General features: G+C 39.3%; 1 protein-coding gene across 5 annotated transcripts in view; it reads right to left on the bottom strand.

Moving 5' to 3' along the window:
• SCAI (suppressor of cancer cell invasion) overlaps nt 1-19,266 on the bottom strand; it is a 153,658-nt gene that overhangs the window by 12,654 nt on the left and 121,738 nt on the right. For 2 of the 5 annotated variants that reach the window (XM_045470235.1, XM_045470234.1), the window contains exons 15-17: nt 9,643-9,715; nt 6,027-6,200; nt 5,740-5,840 (exon numbers count right to left, since the gene is read on the bottom strand). In XM_045470235.1, coding sequence (XP_045326191.1) covers nt 5,740-5,840; nt 6,027-6,200; nt 9,643-9,715 — 348 coding nt within the window. Of the gene's footprint in view, nt 1-5,739; nt 5,841-6,026; nt 6,201-8,751; nt 8,896-9,642; nt 9,716-19,266 lie in introns of those variants that run through there. The other 3 variants (XM_045470236.1, XR_006710490.1, XR_006710489.1) reach the window with 3 other exon arrangements.

A 19,266-nucleotide genomic window follows, 5' to 3' on the forward strand; every position in this document is an offset into this window, starting at 1 on the left:
CCCGCTCACATCTGTCTCTTTCTCAAAATAATAAATAAACATTAAAAACTTAAAAAGAAAACATTAAAAAACAAAACTGGGGTGCCTGGGTGGCTCAGTCGGTTAAGTGGCCAATTTCGGCTCAGGTCATGATGTCACAGTTTGTGAGTTTGAGCCCCCATGTCAGGCTCTGTGCTGACAGTTCAGAGCCTGGAGCCTGCTTCAGATTCTGTGTCTCCCTCTGTCTCTGCCTCTCCCCTGCTTGTGCTCTATCTCTCTCTGTCTCTCAAAAAATGAACAAATGTTAAAAAAAAAAATTTTTTTTTGAAAAAAAGAAAAACAACTAAGAAAAACAGAAAACATGAACAGCTTTTGAAATTGAATTCATTAATTTAAAACCTTCCACAAAAGAAAACCCCAGGTCCAGATGGCTTCACTGATAAATGCTATCATCAATCTTTCAAGGAAGAAATAATATCAATCCTAAAGAAGCTTTAAGAAAGAGAGAAAAATGAAACACATCCCAACTCATTTTATTTATTTTTATTTTTTTAATGTTTATTTATTTTTGAGAGAGAGAGAGAGACAGATTACGAGCAGGGGAGGAGCAGAGAGAGAGGGAGACACAGAACCTGAAGCAGGCTCCAGGCTCTGAGATGTCAGCACAGAGCCTGATGAGGGGCTCAAACCCACGAACCATGAGATCATGACCTGAGCTGAAGGTGGATGCTTAACCGACTGAGCCACTTAGGTGTCCCAACATCCCAACTCAATTTATGAAGTCAGGAATACCCTGATAACAAAACCCCACAAAGACATTACAAGAATAGAAAATGAAGTACCATATTCATTCATGACAACATATGCAAAGATCCACAATGAAATGCTAGCAAACTGAATCCAGCAATGCAAAAGCGTAATACATGACCATAAGATATCATTAACTCAGATATACAAGGCTGAACTTACTATTAGAAAAATCAACCAATGCTATTCATCATGTTAACAGAATTAATATATATCAGGTCAATTAATGAAGCAAAAAAGTATTTGACAATCTTTCTGATAAAAAGACTCAGCAGATTAGGAACAGAGAAGGGCTCACTCAGTCAACCTAAATAGGACATTTATGAAAAACCAACAGTCAACATCAGAATTTATGGCAAAAGACTAAATATTTTTCCCCCAAATCAGGAACAAGGTAAGGATATCCATTCTCACTACTTCTAGTCAACATTTTACCAGAAGACCTAACCCTGAAATAAAGCACAAAAATAAAAACAAAACAAACAAAAGCCCATCATAATAAAAGGCATATAGATTGGAAATGAAGAAGTAAAACTGTTCTTGCTTGGGGTGTGTGGGTGGCTCAGTTGGTTAGGCGTTCAACTTCGGCTCAGGTCATGATCTAGTGGTTCATGAGATCGAGCCCTGCATTGGGCTCTGTGCTGACAGCTCAGAGCCCGGAGTCTGCTTCAGATTGTGGTCTCCCTCTCTCTTTGCCCCTCTCTGGCTCATACTCTATCTCCCTCTCAAATAAACATTAAAAAAAATTTTTTTTTAATTTTTTTACTTGATGGTGACAGGATCATGTACATATGAAATCTTAACGAATGTATAAAAAAGCTAACGGAACTAATATTTCAATTCAGCAAGACTGCAAGGAAACAACAATGTTAAAAACAGCAGTATTTCTATATATTAGCAAAAAATAATTCGAAAATGAAATAAAAAATACAATTCTATTTACAGTACATCACTAAACTTGAAATACTCTGGAATAAATTTATTAAGATACATGTAAGACCTGTAAGACGAGAACCACAAAACACTGCTGAGAGAAACTAAAGACCTAAATAAATGGGGCAATATACCACAGTCATTGACTGGAAGACTCAATATTATGAAAATACAATTCACCACAGATTGGTTAGAAAGATTAAATACAGTCCCATTCAAAATGTGAAGCTGATGCTAAATTTCAAATAGATATGCAAAGGAACTAGAACAACCAAAAGGCTTAAACTTTAGGGGGGTTCACATATAGGATTTTAAGAATTAGTATAAAACTAGAATAACCAAGGCAGTAGTGTATTGCAGAAAAATGCTACAGGTCAATGGAACAGAATTTAGAGTCCAGAAATATCTCTATACATACACGGTTGACAGATTTTCAAAAATGTTACACCAGTAACTCAATGCAAAAAGGATAATCTTTTCGACAAACTATACTAAAATAGTTCATATCCATATGAAAGAAAGTACTATTAACCTTTACCTCACACTGTAAACCAAAGTAACTCAAATAGATCACAGACCTAAATGGAAACACTAAAGCTATTAAAACTAGAAGCACACTTAGAAAAAATCTTTGTGACTTTGGAATAGGCGAACATTTCTTGGATAAAACAAGCCACAAAAAAAGAAAAAAAAATTGGTTAGTTGAAACTTCATCACAAATTTAAAAGTTTAGTCTTCAAAAGCCACTGTTAAGAAAAGAAAAAGGCAACCAGTGAATACAGCAAAATATAGCTGATAAGTACATGAAAAGATGTCTAATATCACATTATTAATGAATATCACATTATTCAGTGAAATGCAAATTGCAACTACAATGAGAAAACACTATAAATCCACAAAAATGGTTGAAATTTAAGACTGGCAACACCAAATGCTGGCAAGGATATAAAGAAACTTTTGTTATATACTGTTGCTGGAAATATAAAATGGTACAAATACTCTAAGAAGAATTCTGGCAGTTTCTTACAAAAGTAAACACATATATACTCTATGACGAAGAAAATTCAAAACATATGTCTGAGCAGACTTGTACAAGAATGTTCATAGCCACTTTATTTATAGTAGTCAAAAATTTAAAACTGCCCAGGTGTTCATCAAAGGGAGAAGGTCTAAATAAACTGTGGTATTTTCAGACAATGGATTACTACTCAGTAGTAAAGAGGAACGAGCTACTTATACATGAAACATGGATTAATCTCAAGAACAACATGTTTGGTCAAAGAAGGTTTACACAAAAGAATCTATACTGTATAATTCAACTTTATGAATAGGTAAAACTAAGTTAGAGTGAACATAATAAAAATAGCATTGCCTCTGGGGTAATGGGTACTGGACTGATTGGAAAAGGGTGTAGAGAGAATTATCTGGACTGGTGCTATGTTGTATAACGTGATTGGTTTGAGTTACACAGGTATATGTATTTGTCAAAATGCACCTCATAGCACAGGTTAGTTTTGTGCACTTCAATGTATATGAACTTTACATTAAAGAAAGAATAGGGGTGCCCGAGTGGGTCAATTGGTTAAGTGTCCAACTTCGGCTCAGGTCATGATCTCATGGTTTGTGGGTTCAAGCCCCTTGTCGGGCTCTCTGCTGACAGCTTGGAGCCTGGAGCCTACTTCAGATTCTGTGTCCCCCCAAGTCTCTCTATTCCTCCCCTGCTCGTACTCTGTCTCTGTCTCTCTGTTTCAAAAAATGAATAAACATTACAAAAAAAAAAGAATATATAGGGGCACCTGGGTGGTTCGGTTAGTTAACCATCCGACTCTTGATTTTGTCTCAGGTCATGATCCCACGGTTCATGAGTTCGAGCCCCACATTTGGCTCTTTGCTGACAGTGTGGAATTTGCTAGGGATTCTCTCTCTCCCTCTCTCTATCTGCCCCTCCTCTGCTTACTCTCTCTCAAAGTAAATAAATTTAAAAAAATAAAAAGAAAGAGTATATATATGTCATTTATTTATTTATTTAATATTTTTTAATGTTTATTTATTCTTGAGAGAGACAGAGCATGAGCAGGGGAGGGGCAGAGTGAGAGAGGGACACTGAATCTGAAGCAGGCTCCTGGCTCTGTCAGCACAGAGCCTAACGCGGGGCTCAAACTCACGAGCTGTGAGATCATGACCTGAGCTGAAGTCAGACACTTAATCTTAACTGACTGAGCCACCCAGGCACCCCTATGTCAGTTATTCATATGCATGATGAGGTGTTTGGAGGTAAAGGCTATTGATGTCTACCATTTATTTCAAAATGCATCAAAAAATGAGATAAACTGATGAATGGAAAGAGGAATGGGTAAATGGACAAATATTCCAAAGCAAATATACCACAATGTTTAGCTGAAGAATCTAGCTAGTGTATATATGGATATTCACTGTACAATTTTTTTCATGTTTAAAATCACCATAATAAAACGGAAAAAATCAACATATTTTAAAACTAAAAGTTACAAGAGACTTAAAAATGTTCAGGCATATCTGAAAAAAAAACCAAATGTTACTTATAGAAATGAAAAGTATGGCTAAAATTTTTAAAAAGTCAATGAACAGTGTTATGTTGTTACACGAATTCACAGAAAAAAAACAAACCACTTAATAGCAAAATGGACCAAAGATCTGAACACACTCTTTACAAACAAGAACACAGAGGGGCACCTGGGTGGCTCAGTCGGTTGAGCATCCTACTTCAGCTCAGGTCATAACTGGTTTGTGAGTTTGAGCCCCGCATCAGGCTCAGAACCTGGAGCCTGTTTCGGATTCTGTGTCTACCTCTCTCTCTGTTCCTCCCCTGCTCACACTTTGTCTCTCACTCTCTCTCAAAAATACACGAACACTGGAGCACCTGGGTGGCTCAGTCGGTTAAGCGTCCGGCTTCAGCTCAGGTCATGATCTCACACTCTGTGAGTTCGAGCCCCGCATCGGGCTCTGTGCTGGCAGCTCAGAGCCTGGAGCCTGCTTCAGATTCTGTGTCTCCCTCTCTCTCTGCCCCTCCCCTGCTCATGCTCTGTCTCTCTCTGTCTCAAAAATAAATAAAAACATTAAAAAAAATAAAATAAATGAACATTAAAAAAAATTAAAGAAAAAGAACACAGAACAATATGTGAAAAGTTGCTCAACCTCAAAGCAATCTCAGAAATAAAAATTAAAGCCACAGTGAGCTATGACTTTATACCCATTAGGCATACATGATATAAAGTAAGACCGCAACCCGGGCTGGAGAGGACTAGAGCAACAATAACTCTTACATACTGCTGCTGAGCGTAAACTGAGACGACCACTTTGCAAAACCGTCTGGCATCACCAAGTAAAGTTGAAGATACTTACATCATCTGACCTCATATTCCACTGTAGGTATAGTCCCCATAGAAAGTCTTACATGTGTGTACCAGGGAACTGATAGAAGGTTTTACAGTGGCATTGTTTACAATAATAAAAAACTGGAAACAACCTAAATGTCCATCATCAGTAGAATAGATGAGAAATTTTTGATATACAGTCAAACAATGGAATCCTATAGGGCAGTGAAAACAAATGAATGAAAGCTACAGTTGTCATCAACTTGGCTCGGTCTCAGGAATAAAATAGCAGGTGAAAAAAGAGCAAGCTGTAGAAGAATATATACAACGGGGATCCATCCATATGCTGTGCAGGAATCCAAACACGTGTGGCAAAACGATAAAGATGAATGCTAAGTATAAAGTTCAGGATTTTAATTTCATTTGAGAGAGAGAGAGGACCTGGGAAGGGCCTAAAAGGTAATGAAAATGTTCTACTTCTTAAACTGGATGTTGAGTTTTCAGATGCATCTTATATTGGTCATCATTATATGTTACATGTTCATTTGTAAAATGCCTTTGGATCTATTCAAATTGTATTTAATATAACATATTTAATAAAATATAATACATGATTCTTAAATTCCTTAAATGGTAAAATTGGTCATTAATAATATTCTTTGCCTACCCGAAAAATCTTGTGCATCCTCATGGTGGCTGAACAAAAGATAAATCTTGTGAGGAGCAAGCGAAGAAACTCATCTCCAAAAAACTGGAGAAATGCCTGATCTGCAAAAAGGAGAAAGATGACAGTAAAAAGATGCTTAAAAGGAGAACACGTTTCAAGGGGAAGAAAGATCAGGAAAACCTTCTCAACTTTCCTGCCTTCAACAAATACCTTTAAAAATTCAAACAATTTCAAAAATTTAAGAACCGTTATAGTACGTTAAGTGTGCAGTTAGATTAGTAGGGTACCTATTGAACGTGAATGGGTCAGTAGCTGGGCAATATCGCGGTTGATTTTTCGAAGATATTCTTGACACTTTTCCCATAGGCCTCTGCGCATGCTTGACAATCCAGAGACAAATAGGAAGGCCATTAGAGGATTGTTCAAAAAGAGAGTGAAGAGGCTACCTCGTTGAGATTGATCTGTAATAACAAACATGTTATATATAGAGACAACAGTTTTGCAAAAAATAAGAGATGCATTTGAGGAATAATTTAATATAGTGACAATGTATTAAATTTATATCATTAAATCACAACAAAGTAGATTCTGCATGTAACTACAAAAACATCCCAGGCACACTACTTTCTGCTGAACAAACTTACGATAGAGCCTAGTATAAACTGAAGAGAAATGGAAAGGTACATATTCCTTTGCCTTTTTCACTCCAACTAACAAATTTCATCCAAATACGGCAAGTACGTGGGCAGTTCATGATAGCATTCTCTGAGTACTAGAATTGGCAATCTTTTTCATTCTCCTTTAGTAGTTGCTCTTTCTCTGCCTATCCCTTAAATATCAGTATTTTCTTTCTTTCCCCCTACACAATGCTGATCTCACCTACTCCCATAATTTCAGTTATCACATGCCAACTAATTCCCAGTTCTCTTATCTGCAGCCTAGATTGAGCTTGCTAGGTCTAGGACTGCATTGTCTTGCTGTAGCTACTGGGCACTTAAAATGTGTCCAAACTGAGGTGCACCGTGAAGTATAAAATATATGTGGGATTTCAAAGCCTCAGTACAAAAAGATATATTAACGTTAATTTCGCCTGTTTCTTTCTCCTTTTTTTGAAATATGGCTACTAGATTACATTGTCTTTCTATTGAACAGAATTGCTCAAGACTACAATACTCAACCTAGGTCTCAAAGGTAACCTCCAACCCAACATGTCAGAAACTGAAAGCAAATTCTTCCCTCTTTTGTTCTCTACAAATCTGCTTCTTACCATCATTTCTACCAGCATCTCAGCCAGAAACCCGGAAGTCCATCCCTGCCTCTTTCCTCTCCCTTATTCCCTCATATCTAGTCCATCGCCAAATCCTGTTGGCTCTCTGGGTTTAGTATCTTTTGAAGCTGCCACCATCTCCCTATTTCCATCAATGTTCTTCTCCAATTCATTCTCCACAAGGTGGCCTGAATGCTCTTCCAGGCTACTCTTCTGCTCACAATCTTTTGATGATACCCCACTGTCCTCCAGTTAAATTTCTTCACAAATCCTAAAAGGTTTTCCATGATTCGGCCACACAATCCCACACCCTACCCTTCCGCTAGCAGGAAGTACTTATATTTCTCTAAATATTTCATAAACTGGGGTGCCTGGCTGGCTCAGTCGGGAGAGCGTGTGACTCTTGATCTCAAGGTTGTAAGTTCGAACCCCACGCTGCATGCAGAGATGACTTAAAAATAAAATCTTAAAAAAAAAATGTTCCATAAGCTCTCATCACAGTGGTCTTATGTCGGGGCTCACACACTATTGCTCTGCTAGAACAAGCCTCATATAATTCAATATATCCTTCAACTTTAACATCTTTTTATCCACTTTCTTCACCTTCAAGGGCCAGTTAGGAGTTCCTCTATGTGTTCCATGTGCTTGCTCCTATGAAACACCTGCAAGAAATGCATCTTTGGCGAGATATTTGGCTGTGTGAGGAGCATACTGTGTTGTGTGGGTTAGAGTGTTATCCCCAGTGCCCAGCACAGGACCTCATAAATAAATGCTGAGTAAAGGTTTGTTGATAAATCATGCAACTCATGGTTACAGAGAGAACTCTACACTTTATTATTATTTTATTTATTTTTTATTGTTTATTTATTTTTGAGAGACAGAGCATGAATGGGAGAGGGCAGAGAGAGAGGGGGACAGAGAACTTCAAGCAGGCTCCAGGCTCTGAACTGTCAGCACAGAACCCGATGTGGGGCTTGGACTCATGAACCATGAGATCATGACCTGAGCCAAAGTCAGACACTTAACCGACTGAGCCACCCAGAAGCCCCAGAACTGTATACTTTAGATACCAGAGGGGCAGTAATCTAATTAGACCTTCCAAATACTTAGGTATACGCTAGTTTTGTGTCCCGATAGGCCAAATTTCAGGGATTAAAGGTCTGAGCTTTCTAGCACAAAGATACGATACTAAACTAAAAACTGTTAAGGACATACACCACAACTGAGCAGAGTAGTAAGCATTAAGAATAATGATAGTTTAAAATGATAGTACATCCTGAATACTTACTATATATCCAGAAGTATTTAACAAGGAGGTACTATTATTATCTCCATTTGATAGGAAAGAAACTGAGGCACAGAATGGCTAAGTAACTTCCCAAGGTCACATAGCGAGTAAGTGGTTAAGTTGGGATTTAAATTCAGTTTGCCTCCAGAGCCTGGTGTTTTTACCCTCTATACAGTAAAGCCTTTTGGACCAAATAATCTTGGTATTAACACATTAGATCATGCAATTTTAAACAAAGCTGCATCTTGATAGGACAAATTGGTAGGAAAACACACTCTTAAATAACTGGAAGAGGTTATATTTCTCCAGAAATGATAACAAACACGTTAACAAAGTCCTCAAAGCAGGAGAATTTTACCGTTGTTTGAAGGTAAGTTTTATCCCTTAGTAATTTGGCTTTTGGATACATGAACTTAATATTTCTACATGTTCTTCCCTGTTAAATAGCAAAACTTACCTTAAAACAACGGTGAAAAGTCTCCAGCTTCTCTCAGGCTTTCAAATGCTGACCATCACTTCCTGTGTCAAACTATGTCAGCAGACAGGACTTCTGGCTGGGAAGTAGCAGTAAAATGCCATCTCCCACAGAGAGACATCAGCACTATTCGCAGTCAGGGAGATAGTGAAACAGTGACAAGAACTGCTAAAACAGTGTTAGGTTTGTTTAGTTTTTACCTAGCTTAATGACTGGGAGTTAGAATTCGATTTTAGTGTTGTTTATCGAGGATAAATTATTAAAGACAAAGTCTTTCATTTCTCAGCCATCTGAGAAACAGCCAAAACACTGGCACACTGTCTCCCTGGCACACTGAAAAGAGGTTCTTTTATTTAAAAAATACAACAAGGTAAAAATGTGAATAAAAGAAACCCTTAAGTTGTGCCAGTTGGGTTCTCCGAACTCTTAGGCAGAGGCTGAGAAGTTTTCTAGACCAAAAATCTCATGGTCTTAGAAGATGCCTAAATTAGGTAGCCAGAGATATAGGAAATCATGCTATATGAATGATGACAGGCAGACCAGAACAAAAAACAAAACAAAACAATACCTGCCAAACAAATTGTAAAATTCACAAATCACGAATTCCCCAACAGTAAGGGACCACAAACCATATTTTTCTCAGGGATGACTTATCATTTCTTTCAGAATTATCTCAAGACCTAATGGTAGCACATTAAAGAAGTCTAGTCGTTGGCAAGACTTCTGGGTGTATTTCAGAGTGAAAGCTGCCACATTAAATACTATAAAGCCACATGTGATCATTATAGGTTGGGAAGACAGAGATCAGTATTATTCAAAATGTACACAGTAGTTATCTGCAACCTACTGATATAACAGGTAACGACAACGTACCTTGTAAAGCCTTTGGATACGCTGTAGGAGAAAGCAAGCAGACTAGTGGCTGTCCAAATAAGTTTGTGAAATTCTGTAACATAAGAATTTAAAACTTTCCTTAAAGATTTGGCCAAAGATAGTTACTTTCTGTAACAAAGATAGTAGTTTTTCAAAGTACATCGTTAGTGTACAGATAGGGCCCTTTTACTCATAGACAGATGCAGAAACATCAGTAACAGCTGAAGAGACTGCCATCCGTGTATAACTACCGTGCAAAATAGGCTTTCTTTCTTTCTTTTGTTAACATTTATTTTTGACAGACAGAGAGAGGCAGAGCATGAGCAGGGGAGAGGGAGAGAGAGACACACACAGAATCCAGGCTCCAGGCTCTGAGCTGTTTGTTAGCACAGAGCCTGACACAGGGCTCGAACTCACGAACTGCGAGACCAAGACCTTGAGTCAAAGTCGGACGCTCCACCAACTGAGCCACCCAGGCGCCCCCAAAATAGGCTCTCTTAAAATAGTGCAGTTTACTAAGGAAACTACTGATTTTTAAAATAAAGGCATACACATGGTTGCAGTGTTACTGGGAGAGGTCATCTGGCTATCTACCAAGAGGCCACGTCATTGGGCAATATACACAAGCATGGATTTTCCAAGCTCTAGGATCTGGCTCTCAGCCTCACAGGCTCTAAAACCTGACTTACTGAGAAGTAATCAGGGAAGACTTGCAACCACTTCTCATTGTGAATCAAATCACTGCTCACACAGAATGACCTATAAAACCAGAATGTCGGCATGTTAATTTACAGTGGGAATGAAAGCTGATACTCAAACTAGACCACTCTTCGCTTAAGGATATGCTTTCTTTAAAGGATGTTCTTAGAGAGAAACCCATTCTAAAGATATCATTCCACTAATTTTTTAAATTTGAACCAACCTCAATAAAAATGGCCAGATATTTTTTCCTGCAACTGAAAAAAATAATTCTAAAGTTCATATGGAAAAAGTAGATTAGCCAGGAAAACTCTGAAAAAGAAGAACAAAGAGAGGCAACTAGACTCATGAGATACTGAAACATACTTTTAAGCCTCCGCAATTAAAAATATGTGGCACTGGCATAAGAGTGGGCAGAAGACCAATGGAAGAGAGCAAAGAGTCCAAAATTAGACCCCAAAACAGATAGGACTTGAGTATATATGATAAAGATGATAGTTCAAATTAGGAAGTAGAAGGGGCCCCTGGGTGGTTTGGTGGGTTACATGTCCGACTCTTGATTTTGGCTCAGGTCCTGATCTCATGGTTATCAGATCGAGCCTCGTGTCAGGCTCTGTGCTGGGTGTGGAGCCTGCTTAAGAGTCTTTCTCTGCCCCTCCCCCCACTAGTTCTAGTTCTCTCTTTCCCTCCCCCTCCTTCCCTCCCTCCCTCTCTCAAAAGAAAAAAAAAAAGAATCAAATTATGAAGTAGGAAAATTTGGGGCACCTAGCTGGCTCAGTCGGAAGAGCATGTGTCTCTTGATCTCAGGGTCATGTGTTTGAGCCCATGTTGGGTATAGAGATTACTTAAAATAAATAATTAAAAATTGGGGGGGGGGGAAAAAAGGAAGTAGGAAAATTTGATGGCTAGCTGGCTACCCAGTAGGAAAAAATTAAGATAGCCATCCAGAGAAAAGTTGGCTGTATACTTTGCACCACATATTTGGATAAATTCCTGATATATCAAAGATTTAAATATAAAAAAAAAAAACAACAATAAAAGTGCAGAAAGAAAACGTAAGAAAATAAGGATGATTTTTATAACTTAGAAGATCATCCTAACTACTATGATCAAGATTAATAAACCCAGGGGCGCCTGGCTGGCTCAGTTGGAGGAGCATGTGACACTTGACCTTGGGGTTGTGAATTCGAGCCCCATGTTGAGCCCCATCTGGGTATACAGATTACTAAAAAATAAATAAATCAACTTAAAAAGATTAATAAGCCCAGTTACAAAACCAAAGGCTTGTGCATAGTAAAATACAGGATAAACTAAATCAAAAGCGAAATGATAAACTGGGGAAAATATCTGCAAGGCACATTACAAAGATTAATCTCAATATAGAAAGAGCTTCTCCAAATCCCTAAGTAAAAGACCACTGACCCAACAGAAAAATGGGTGGAAGATCACAGAAAATTCACAGAAAAGGGAACACAACTGGCTCAAAAACATGAAAAGAAGCTCAACCTTGCTGCTAATAAGAGCAATAAAAGCAAAGCTATGCTGCAATGTCATTTTTAACCTACCAGTGTAGCAAAATTTACCAAAGCTTGAGAATATGCACTATTGGCAAGACTATAGGAAAACAAATACTCATATGTAGATGGTAGGAGTATAAATTGGTACAAACTCGTTAGAAGACAATTTGGCAGTATCTATTAAATTCAGATGCATATTCCATTAACAGCAATCCCACAACTAAAAATTGATGCTACTAATATATTCTCAAACCTATAATAACTTTGAGTCCCAAGTTACTCCTTGCAGTACTGTTAGCAAGAGTAAAGGACGAAAAACAACCAAATGACCAGCAACAAGGGATTGGAAAAATAAATTATGGCACAACAATACAATGGAATACTATGCACCTATAAAAAAGGAACAAAGATGTTCTTTATGAAGGGATATGGAAAGATCACCAACATTTCTTTCTTTTTTTTTATGTTTTATTTATTTTTGAGACAGAGAGAGACAGAGCATAAGTGGAAGAGGGGCAGAGAGAGAGTGAGACACAGAATCTGAAGCAGGCTCCAGGCTCCGAGCTTCAGCACAGAGCCTGATGCGGGGCTCAAACCCATGTACTGCGTGATCATGACGTGAGCTGAAGTCGGACGCTTAACCAACTGAGCCACCCAGGGGCCCCCACCAACATTTCTTACTAAGTGAAAACAAAGTAAGCTATAGAGACTTTGTGTATAGTATGTTAGTATTATTTATACAGCCAAGAAGACTAAAGACTATGTATTTGTTTTGGCTTATACATGCATTTTTAAAAAATTTCTAGAAAGGTAAACAAGAAACAGACAATAGTAATTCCCCATAGAGAGAGTAACTGAGTCAATTGGGAGTGGGAGAGCTAAAGAGATATCATAATAAAGCCTTTTTGAAATTTTTGATTTTGTGACTTTGTGAATATAGTAGCAATATAAAAAAAATTAAACAAATAAATTAGCAATTTCTTGCAATCAAAACAAAGGGAGTAAGATGAATGATATTAAGGAGCATTCTTCAGATAAGGCAGCTGGAGATATTTATCCACACTGCAGGAATGGCCTACTGGATCTTTGGCCATGATGCTCTTGATCTTGGATAGTGTTAAAATGCACATGGCTGTTATTTATGTCCCAAGGTCTCTCTTCTCTTTGTTTCTCTTGTTGACCAACCTTTCTCTTCTTTTTTTCTTTAAATATTGTGTGCAAAGAGTTAGTCATTTTTTCATTAAAGCCTGACAGCAATCCTTTGAAAGGCCTGCTTAAGAAAGTTGGTCGCAGGCTGGCTTCTGGGGACTTAGATTTGGGGAGGGTTCCCACCATTAGCAGAACTGGTAAGAGCGGCTCACTTTATCTAGACTGTAAACATGATGGTTTATGCTGAGCACCTGCTTTCCTTCTAGGATAACGGCATTTTGGAAGTGCCAGGCAGAGGGTGTCTACACAATGAGTCCCTAATAAACACCCTGGGCACCGAGTTCCTAGTGGGCTTTCCTGGTAAACATTTCACCTGCGTCGTCTCACTTGTTGCTACAGAAACTGAGGGCATCCACTGTGACTTTACTGGAGAGGGCTCTTGGAAGTTTGTGCCTGCTGTTCTCTAGACTTCATTGCATGTGCCTTCTTACTTTGAGACTTTTACTGTGAGAAATCTCAGTACTGAGTGTGACTATAGGCTGAGAATTATCAGTCCTTGTGAACTGCTGAGCCTGGGGGTGATCTTGGGGACCTCTGATTCCTTTCAATCAGATTATATTTAAATTTTAGGCCTGGAAAACTGTTTCTTTAAAGATACCTCACGTGTCTCTGGTTCTAACCCATTTGGTAATTAATTTTAGTTTAACTCCCTTATTATTCTTATTTTCTTTATTTGCAAGTTTTTGCGAATGTCTCATAATTGCCCCCATGTAGGGATTATATGATTTAATGCTATTATATCTAAGAAAAATTATGGCAAATGTATGTAAACAGAACATACGTTGAAGAAATTTTAACTTGCTATAGCTCATATATAACACTACTATTTATTTTTGTATATTCATCCCATATCTAACTACTTTGCTGGATCTATATGCATATTAAGTTGTTTTGTGATTCCTTAGGATTTTCTAAATATAAAATTGTATCATCTATAATTAAAGATTTTTATTTCTGGGGTGCCTGGGTGGCTCAGTCGGTTGAGCGTCCGACTTCGGCTCAGATCATGATCTCATGGTCTGTGGGTTCGAGCCCCGCGTCAGGCTCTGTGCTGACAGCTCGGAGCCTGGAGTCTGCTTCAGATTTTGTGTCTCCATTTCTCTCTCTCTGACCCTGCCCCACTCATGCCCTGTCTCTCTCTGTCTCTCAAAAATAAATAAACATTAAAAAAAAAATTTTTTTTTAGATTTTTATTTCTTTCTTTTCAATATTTACACCTCTTATTAGTCTGGACAACCTTTTTCATTGTTTTATTTGGGGAATGTTAAACAATTCTGGTTAGGACTAAAACAAAATCAATCACAAAAATGACAGCAGGCATTCTCTTTTTCTTATTTTAACTAAGAATACTTTTAATGTTTCTCACTCGAAGTCCAAAATTGGCTACTTAATATAGAGGCTTTTCACATAAGCTGAGTTTTGGGTTTTTTTTTCCATTAAGAATGGGTACTGGGGGCGCCTGGGTGGCGCAGTCGGTTAAGCGTCCGACTTCAGCCAGGTCACGATCTCACCATCCGTGAGTTTGAGCCCCGCGTCGGGCTCTGGGCTGATGGCTCAGAGCCTGGAGCCTGTTTCCGATTCTGTGTCTCCCTCTCTCTCTGCCCCTCCCCCGTTCATGCTCTGTCTCTCTCTGTCCCAAAAATAAATAAACGTTGAAAAAAAAAAATTAAAAAAAAAAAAAAAAAAAAGAATGGGTACTGAATTTTATTAGATTTCACAAAATGACCCCTGAGACAAGCATGTGATTTTTCTTATTTATCCTATTGGCATAGGATACAATATTGATTGATTTTCACAAAATACATATATGATACAGATAAACTCTTTTGTTAGATTATTCTATTAATAAATAAGTCTATTTCCTAGCATTTTATTTAAAATTTTCTAATCTATAATGATTAACTAATCTGGGGTAGGGTTTTCTTTTGTGTGTATTATTTGTGTCTTGAAAGAGTCATCATCATAATAATTTCTATAATTTACTGAATGCTAATACTGCCTTTTAGGGATCATCCCAGACTTCTTAGATCCTAACTTGTAATCTTAACAATACTGTAAGATCAGTATTGCCAACTTATTTTGCAGAGAAAGAAAAAGTGGCACAGGTAAAACCAAGAACGTGCTCAAGGTCATACAAGCATCTTGTGACCTAATTGCTATAGAACGGATAGTTCTTTTTAATAATTTTATATATTTTAAAATGTTTATTTATTTTTGAGAGAGAGACAGAGTGCGAGCAGAGGAGGGGCAGAGAGAGAGGGAGACACAGAATCGAAGCAGGTTCCAAGCTCTGAGCTGTCAGCACAGAGCTCGATGTGGGGCTCAAAGTCATGAACCGCAAGATCATGACCTGAGCTGAAGTCAGACGCTCAACCAGCTGAGCCACCCAGGCGCTCCTAGAATGGATAGTTCTGAACTTCATTGCTCTGGAATTGTGTATTTGATTCTAAAAGTTGAAAAATATTTACTGGTAGCAGCGCCTGGGTGGCTCAATCGGTTAAACGTCTGACTCTTGATTTCGGCTCAGGGCATAATCTCATGGTTCATGGGTTCGAGCCCTAGGCTGGGCTCTGCACTGACCGCGTGGAGCCTGCTTGGGATTCTCTGTCTCTCCCTCTCTGTGCCCCCCCCCCCCCGATGTGTGCTCTCTCTCTCTCAAAAATAAATGAAATAAAACATAACAAACAAACAAACAAATAAAAAGTATTTACTAGTAGGGCACCTAGCTGGCTCAGTTGGAGAATGTTCCTCTTGATTTCGAGGTTATGAGTTTGAGCCCCACATGGGATATAGAGATTACTAAAATAAATTTTAAAACTTAAAAAAATAATAATAGGGGCGCCTGGGTGGCTCAGTCAGTTAAGCATCCAACTTCAGCTCAGGTCATGACCTCACAGTCCATGAATTCGAGCCCCGCGTCGGACTCTGCTGACAGCTCAGAGCCTGGACCTTGCTTTGGATTCTGTGTCTCCCTCTCTCTCTGCCCCTCCCCTGCTCATGCTGTGTCTCTCTCTGTCTCAAAAATAAATAAAAACATTTTTAAAAATAAAAAAATATATAATAAAAGTATTTACTGGTAAACCCCAAAGGGCTAGATTTTCTTGTGGGGAAAAAGGAGATAACTTTTTTTTTTAATTTATTTTAGAGAAAGAACAAGAGCAGAGGAAAGGCAGAGAGAGAGAGAGAGAGGAAGAGTGAGAGAATCCCAAGCTGACTCCATGCTCAACGCAGAGCCTGATGCGGGGCTGGATCTCAAAATCGTGAGATCATGACCCGAGCCAAAATTAAGAGTCGGACGCTCAACGGAGGGAGCCACCCAGGCACCGCTCTGATTTCCTTCTTATAGACAATAGCTCTTTTTCTCCCATAAAATTATCTATTTAATGATACTTTAAAACATCTCTGTAACTTTAAAATAGTACATAGTGTCCTTTTTAAAGATCTCTTTTCTTTAACAAATACTCCTTAAACCCACTGACTATACACTGTTCTAGGTGCTAGGAAGACAGCAGTAAACAAAACAGATTTTTTCTTTGAATCTTGTTTTCCAGGAGCTGGCATTTAGATGGGGGTGGAGGTGGCCGGTAGAGACCCACAGTAAACCAAGTTGTTACACAATATCATAGAAGGTGGCAACTGCTACAAATGGAAAGACAGCAGAGTATGGTTAGCAGCCCAGACTTTACAATCAGATTGTTTAAATCCCAACTCAGCCACCTATCGTGTGTGTGACCTCCGGCAAATTACTGAACCTTTCTGTGCAGTGGTTTTCTTATCAGTAAAAAAATAGGAATAATAAAAGTAACACCTTGGGTTGTTGAGGATTAAACATTTTTTTTTAAACTGATAAAGTGCTGGGTGCCTGGGTGGCTCAGTCGGTTGAGCATCAACTTTGGTTCAGGTCATGATCTTGCGGTGTATGAGTTCAAGCCCCACACTGGCTGCCTGCTGTCAGCACAGAGCCCGCTTTGGATCCTCTGTCCCGTCTCTGTCGCTCTCCGTCTCTCTCTGTTCCTCCCCTGCTCTCTCTCAAAAATAAGTAAACCCTTAAAAAATATCTTTGTAAAGTGCTTAGAATGGTGGATGGCACTATAAAGAAGCTGTCACGATAATTAAGAAAAATAAAGAGGTGTATAAAGAATGCAAGGGGGCATATGATTTTATTTTTTATCTTATTTTTTAAAATATTTATTTATTTTTGGGGAGCGTACAAGCAGGGGAGGGGCAGAAAATCTGAAGTGGGCTCTGTGCTGACCAGCTGACATCAGTGAGCCTGATGTGGGGCTCGGACTCATGAGCTGCAAGATCATGACCTGAGCCGAAGTTGGACACTCAACCGACTGAGCCACCCAGGCACCCTGGCATATGATTTTAAATTGGGCAATTAGGGGGGCACCTGGGTGGCTCAGTCGGTTGAGCATCCAACTTTACTCAGGTCATGATCTCACGGTTCTTGAGTTCAAGCCCCACATTGGGCTTCTGCTGTCAGCACAGAGCCTGCTTCAGATCCTCTGTTCCCCTCTCTCTGCCTCTCGCCTGCTCGTGCTCATCCAAAAACAAATAAATCTTTTCTTTTTAATTTTTTAAAATGTTTATTTATTTCTGAGACAGAGCATGAGTGGGGGAGGGGCAGAGAGAGAGGGAGACAGAGCATCCAAAGCAGGCTCCAGGCTCTGAGCTGTCAGCACAGAGCCCAACGCAGGGCTCGAACTCACAAACCATGAGATCGTGGCCTGAGCCAAAGTTGGTCGCTCAACCGACTGAGCCACCCAGGTGCCCCAAAATAAATAAATCTTTTAAAAAATAATAAAAATAATGCATAGGGCAATTAGGGAAGACTCTATGGAGAGGCTTCAATTTATCAAACACCTGAAGAATAACGTAGGTGTCTTTGGAAGAGGATTCAAGGCAGGGGGAGTAGACACAAAGATCCAAAGCAGCAGACTGCCAGGTAAGTTAGAGGAATAGCAAGGTCAATGTGGCTGAAAAGAACTGAACGATAGGGAGACAGGCAAGAGAAAAGGTCAGAGATGCATCTGAGGGGAGCGAGGAGGTGTGTGAGGGCAGATCACATGAAGCCTCCACTCTGAGTGAGATGAGGCGTCTCTGGAAATTCTGAGTCGAGAAGTGACGTCCTCTGACTTATAGACACACTCTGTAAGGAAGCAAGGACAGAAGGAGGAAGACTTGTTAAGGAAGTTCCTGTAAGAATTCAAGGGCCACACGATGATGGCATGGGTCAGGGTGATGGCAGTGGAGGTGGGACAATTCTGGATATATCATTTGCAGCCAAGAGGATTTCCTGAAATGGATGTGGGATGTGAGGGAAGGAGGAGGCAAGTATGAAACCAAGGATTTGGGCTGTGGCAACTATCAAAGTGTAATAACAGTCATTAACTGCATTAACTGATCTGGGGAAAGCTGGAGGAGGAAGAGGTCTTAGGGATTTTGTCTTGGGCATGTGAAGTTTGTGATCTTTATTGGAATCACCAATTAGATATGGAGCAGGTAGATTATACTTAAGTCTGGAGTAACAGAGAGAGGTCTGGCCAGAGGCAGGAATTTAGAAATTGTCAGCATAGAGATTGTAATTAAAGTTATGAAACTAAATAAGGGCTTCGGGGCGTCTGGTTGGCTCAGTCAGTGGAGCATGCGACGCTTGATCTTGGGCTTGTGATTCAAGGTCCGTGGTGAGTGCAGAGATTACTTAAATTAAAACAAAACAAAACCCAAATGTTAAATAAGGGCATCAAGAGAGTAAGTTGTAGCTGGAAAAGAAGAGGAAAAAGACAGAGCCCAGGGTACACCAATGATAAGACGTCACAGAAATGTGGAAAAACCAGTAGAAGAAACTGAGAAAATAAGCTGACTCCAGACATCTTTAGCCCCAAGGCAATCGAACAACGTGAATTCAGGTTTTAAAGGTCCTATCCAGAGAGGAGGACACAAGTCAGAGCTCAGGGTCTGCCTAAGACGGGAGTCTAACAGGAAACCAGCCCTGTTAAACTGGGCTACTCCCCTAGTGTAAGGATGAACCCAAACCAAACTTTACCATCCTTCCCCCATGACCACTCCTCAAGGGGCCTGCAGGGAAGTTTCTCAGTACTGAACAGAACAGAGACAAACAAAACACAACAGTGCCTGAGTGTTCTAACTCTAAGCTACCCCTTTCACATGTTTGCAGCCCAAATTCGTACCA

The sequence above is a fragment of the Leopardus geoffroyi genome, chromosome D4 (assembly GCF_018350155.1).
Source record: "Leopardus geoffroyi isolate Oge1 chromosome D4, O.geoffroyi_Oge1_pat1.0, whole genome shotgun sequence".
NCBI classification, from domain to species: domain Eukaryota; kingdom Metazoa; phylum Chordata; class Mammalia; order Carnivora; family Felidae; genus Leopardus; species Leopardus geoffroyi.